Raw genomic sequence first — 5,578 nt, forward strand, 5'->3', positions numbered from 1 at the left:
TTCCTGGCCTGGGGTCTTTCTGCATGGAGTTTGCATGTTCTCCCTGTGTATGCGTGGGTTTTCTCCGGATACTCCGGTTTCCTCCCACAGTCCAAAAACCATGACTGTCAGGTTAATTGGCCTCTCCAAATTGCCCCTAGGTGTGAGTGTGTGTGTGCATGGTTGTGTGTCCTGTGTGTCTCTGTGTTGCCCTGCGACAGACTGGCGACCTGTCCAGGGTGTACCCCGCCTCTCGCCCGAAACGTTGGCTGGAGATGGGCACCAGCACCCCTCCTGACCCCACTGAGGGAAAAAGGGTGCAAGAAAATGGATGGATGGAATGGATGGTAGAGTCCACATTTCTGATTGAGTCCACATCAATGTGTATTTATTTTTCCTGATATTTCGATGAGCCAGTAAATTTTGGCGGGAAAGAGGTCGGCCCATAACATCACAGATCCTCTACTGTGCTTACCACATCGGGTGAATTTCTTTACTTATTCAGCTGGATTGTATTTGGCAGAAAAGCTCAATGTTTGCCTCTTCCTACCAAATCAGAGTTCCAGTCAAAATCTGTTACATTTAACTTCTGATAAAACAGGTTTTCTTAAAGTCATCACTCATAAACAGCCAGTAGTTATTTAGACAGTCGAAACTATAATGGTGTCAAATTTTATTTGTATAGCACGTTTCAGCAGCAAGGCATTTCAAAGTGCTTTACATCATAACAAACACGACAAAAAGTCATGTAACAATCAGAACATTACATTAAGTCAAGTGCCATCATGATATTGGTAAGTGCTTACGTTTCAAATACAGCTCTGACCAGCTGGGTTTTCAGTCGAGTTTTTAAATGCGCTCAGTGTTTCAGCTGTTTTACAGTTTTCTGGAAGTTTGTTCCAGATTTGTGGTGTAACACCATTATATTTTTGAGAATTATTTTTTTTTATCTCATCGAATAAATATATTTCAAGAGAATCTTTGAACATATTTTCTTTGCTAGATAAATTTAAAAGAACTTGTGAAGAACGATCAGTAATTTTCTGAGCATAAGTGAATTATGGAAGGACTATAGATTTATTAAATCATTATTTTAAATCATGAAAAAAAACAGAAACAAAAAGAAATGTAATACAAAAGTATTAAAAAGCATAGTCAAATCTTTACATAAAAGTCTATTCTTTTGTTTTTTTGTGGTAAGAAACCCACTCATCCCAGGGAAAAAACACATTTTCTCTAAAAGTGCTCAGGCTCTCTGAGGGAAGACCTCAGTCAGTCTCCAGTAGACATTCGATGCTCTCAGGAGGAACTCCCAAGTCTTCCTGACTGAGGAGGGAGTGCAGGTGAAGGGCTGTGGCTTCTTCCTTCTTCTGATTGCTCCAGTAGATGAGCATGGCAAAGACTCGCTCCACGTAGGTTCTTTTCTCCTCTTCAATCTGCTCCAATTTCACATTCTTGATGCCCAGACCCTGTATGCCGATCTGCCTCCAATTACTGCCAAGGCCCTGAGCCACAATCATCAGCTGCTTCTCCGTCACCCTGCCACAGCCTGTGAAACAATAACCAGCAGAGCAGCAGATGTTGCGAAAGATGGTTTGACTGTGAGAGGGAAAACATTTCACTGGAGAGGGACTCACCTTTGCGGAGGGCCTTTTTAGCTGGCGTGGGACCTTGTAATTCGGATTCTTCAACTTGTAAAGGAAAAGATATGCTCATATTTGGCATCTTACAAACATTTACTGATGAGACTCTTGAAAACGCAGGAGCTTTTTCTTTGTACCTGATAACAGTGTTTTCACATGCAGATCTTTAACAAAATCAAGCTTGGGAAATGTCTCCTGCATCTCTTTAACCTTCAGCAGGTCCAACATTCCTTGCGCTGTTTCGGGCCCTCTCCGGATGGCATGATCCAAAAGCTCTTGCACCTTTTCACTAGGGACTCGACACGACTGAATCTTCTCGTAGCCCTGATCTGACACCAGATAGCGGGAATGTGCATGCTGCACAACAAAATCTGCGTCCGCTCTGAGAATCTCTATCAGCGTCGCCTTCTGGCCTTTAAGCAGATGAACTACATCTGCAGCTTCTTCAGCCATGGCTGATCGATCCAGCGGGTAAACAATGGAAGACATGCAACAAGATAAGATTATTAACAAAACAAATGTCAGTTTGACAGGTTTTTTTTTTTTACACAGGTGTAGTGAAAATGTTTAAAAATGTTTGAAAGGGGATTGGAAATACTGACTAAAGGTTGACTCAGGATAGATTTGTGGAGCAAATGCTGCAAAATGAGGTCCAAACTGGCAAAGTTAGTGTTTGTTTAACTAGAAATTATAAGTTTCAAGAGTTTGTAAAAACTGAGCTATAAGATTACTTATGAAATGACAACTGCTGTCATTTTTTTGAGTTTATCCCACATGTACAACCTTGAACATCAAATGTACTAAAAATGCCATCTTTCCAACAGAACACTGCATTTTGTGTTGAACAATCGATGCATTTACAGCACTGATTAGCTTTTGATTAGATGATGGATTAGAGTTTAGTTTGTGATTTGTAAAACCTTTAATTTGTGAAAACCCAAATAAATCTGTCATCACTCAAATGTTGATTGATTTTTCTACACAGGCTGTGTAGTTTTTACAGCCTACTTTTATTACTGCATTGCACTATTTTCCAATGTAATGAGACCTTCAAAGATCTTTACCTTTTTCTTGATGCTCACTTCTGGACCAACACCTCCTCAGTACCAAAAATTAATTATTTTTAATTAAAACATTTTTTTTTTTTTAAATCCTTGCTGAAGAAGTTCCAACGAATGGCTGTGCCTCTGTCTGCTGTCGAGTAAAAAGATGCCAGATGTTTTTTGGTCCTACTAACTACATTAAAATAAAATAAATACATAAATAAAAAGACACAAATAATGCAAAGGAAACTACTGTGTTGTAACAACATTTTTAATTGAAGATTTATATCTGAAAAAAGTCATTTTAAAAAATCCAAAGAGTGTAAATTATCAGCTTATCGCAGGGCCAAATCTGTACCATTCTTGAGTTGTAGCCAAGGGGCCACACACATTTATCCCAAGGGCCACAAAAGGCCCACTAACCGCACTTTGTACAACCCTAGTGTAGAATAACTGTCCAGGTCTGAACTACACAGGTGATAATAGTTTTCAATCTGGTTTGTTGTAATATAATAAATTCAACAGCAGTTTCACATATTGCTAACTGTATTTTATAGAATCTGTCAGTGTGAAATATTACAGTCCAAGTTTGAATGGAATAATCCCCGAAATGTGGTCGAAAGCAAAGGAGCAACAAACAGCTTCAAAACCCCCCCGTTGGTGAGTTTTCACAAATGTAATAAATGAATCACAAACCACAAACTGTTTAATATATTCTTCATTGACATAACACGTCAGAACGTTACAAGGGTTTTAAACAAAGTCAAAAGTAATAGCGGACTGGCCACTTTTCTCATGCAACAGAATCTGATACAGAAAGTGAAAGCTTCGGGCTTTAGGAATGTTTTATATGCATAACATGCGCTGAGCCATTTCTCTCTCCAACAGGAATCATGACAATAAGCAACAAACAACGCTTATCTAAACATCTTCCTATCATTTACCTCAACAGCTTCTGCCAAATGGAGGGATATTGGGACCTAACTTTTCGCTCTTTTTTCCGTCTTCTTCTTCGTCTTCTTTGATCTCACAGGCGGTTGGCAAACAGCTGAAAGTGAACATTACCGCCACCTTCTGAATTAGAATGTGAACCAGCATGGATACCCTTTATTCTACTGAAAAGTTATGTTGTTTTAAGAACTTATAAAACACCGTACTTCAAATATAGTCGGAATTCAGACGAAGTAACTCAAAAAAAAGTTTGCTCATGAAACTTTGAAGGATATCTGTTTCTCTGTGATATCTTATACATCCTGTAAGTGCACGTCTCCTGTGATTGACCACACTCGGAGTTCTGTAAATTGGCTTACGGTTCTGTCCAAACCACAACTCTAATTTGTGGTCTCCTCTTTTTTCTCCAGCAGGCTTGAAAAAAAAATTAAAAATTTGACTCAATATCACTATACACTTTATCTCCGTCAAACGGACTGATAGTTTTGCAGGTGTTTGCTGCCACCTGGTGGTAAAAATTACCCATTGTAGGCACCCTGAACGGAAGTGCTCTCTTGAACTCTTTTGGACAACAAACACAACATCCACATACAGTAAAAAACAAATGTATTTATATTTGGAGGGATATATATAACGATATAAAATTAAATATCGTTAAAGAATGATGAGTGACATGTTGCCAAAAACAACAAAGTAAAATTTATGTGTACATTAAAAATAAGTAATAGAATTCACGCTAAAACTTAAAATAGCTGCTAGCACATTGTGTCAGTTCTGGATGTGCTGACTTGTAGAATTTACAGCATTTGTTTTAAGGAAGTGCTAAGTGGATATGCAGGTAAAGTGACTGCTGGATTTAAAAGTAAGAAGAAATGTTAGGTTTTTAGTTGAGGTATTTTCTCTTTAGTAATTTTTAATACCAATTTTATTTTTTTTAACAAATACAGTTATCCATGTGGCTATGACTTGTTTGAATGCTTGAATGTCATTTTGCCTGCCAACAAATTAAGTTTTTTTAAATATATTTTGTCACATCACAACCTCAAACTTTTGTGCATTTTATTAGATTTTTTTTCATTGTTAACCAACACAAAGTAGTGCATAATTATAAATCAAGCATAAATCACTTTATTCTTAAGCTTTTAAAAAAAAAATCTGAAAAGCGAACTCACATCTAGGCATAAATTATTCTCAGGTAATACAGCCCCTCTGTGAGAGACCCAAATAAAAATACTCAGCACCCTGTGCACCCCTTCCCCACCTTCCAGCAGGACCTCTATCCTAAACATGCTACCAGAGCTACAATATACTTATTTATGTCAAAGCATGTTCAGGTTAAACTGGCCTAGTTGAACTCCAGATTCAATTAGAAATCTGTGGTAAGGCCTGGGAATTAGTATTCACAGACACTCTCCATTCTAAGATGCCTGAGCTTTAGCTGTTTTGTGAAGACAAATGGACAAAAGTTAATAACGATGTTCATAGCAGGTAGTGAGAGACATGCTTCAAATGACTTGCAGCCATAAATGCAAAGAAATGTGGCTGTATAAAGTAAAGCTACAAGAAGCCTAAATCAAAAGGTAAGTCAGACTCTTCAGAATTAACAAATAAAAAACAAACAAACTGAATAGCATGTCATTTTCATTCCTGATTATAATTATATGTTACTTTGTCTTGGTCTGTTTAATCAAATCCCAATAAAATACACTGAGATTTTTGCTAACATGCAAGGAAATGTATCTTAGCATTTCCTTGTATGGCAACTTCTGCGAGGAACTGCAACACTAGAGCTATATTTAGTAATTAATCTAGTACTACAGCAAAATGAAAGAGACCTGATGGCAACAACTGCATGTCTATTTATTTCCTGCAAATAAGTAGAAACTCTTATTAAAGGATCCAACGCTCCCTGCTGCTCTCATCGTCGCCGATAAACTGTGAACCAAATTTTGCCTCGGTTGA

At 37.8% G+C, this 5,578-nt stretch overlaps 1 protein-coding gene across 1 annotated transcript; it reads right to left on the reverse strand.

Moving 5' to 3' along the window:
• Positions 1 to 635: 635 nt before the first annotated feature.
• LOC145552119 (uncharacterized) lies at positions 636 to 2,075 on the reverse strand. The gene is made up of 3 exons (XM_081608517.1): positions 1,849 to 2,075; positions 1,617 to 1,759; positions 636 to 1,528 (listed from the first exon to the last, which is right to left on the reverse strand). The coding sequence occupies exons 1-3, from the start codon at positions 2,073 to 2,075 to the stop codon at positions 1,248 to 1,250; spliced, it is 651 nt and encodes a 216-aa protein (XP_081464643.1). The 3' UTR covers positions 636 to 1,247.
• Positions 2,076 to 5,578: the final 3,503 nt, after the last annotated feature.

Source organism: Poecilia reticulata, chromosome 7, assembly GCF_904066995.2.
Source record: "Poecilia reticulata chromosome 7, P_reticulata-male-v2, whole genome shotgun sequence".
Taxonomy (NCBI): Eukaryota; Metazoa; Chordata; class Actinopteri; order Cyprinodontiformes; family Poeciliidae; genus Poecilia; species Poecilia reticulata.

What these genes read in the sequence shown, in the direction of transcription:
- LOC145552119 (XM_081608517.1), bottom strand. Translation starts at nt 2,075, where the DNA reads ATGGCTGAAGAAGCTGCAGATGTAGTTCATCTGCTTAAAGGCCAGAAG. An exon ending in CCCGAAACAGCGCAAGGAAT is followed by an intron (nt 1,760 to 1,848) that starts GTTGGACCTGCT and finishes CACTGTTATCAG; the next exon opens with GTACAAAGAAAAAGCTCCTG. An exon ending in TAAAAAGGCCCTCCGCAAAG is followed by an intron (nt 1,529 to 1,616) that starts GTGAGTCCCTCT and finishes ATTGTTTCACAG; the next exon opens with GCTGTGGCAGGGTGACGGAG.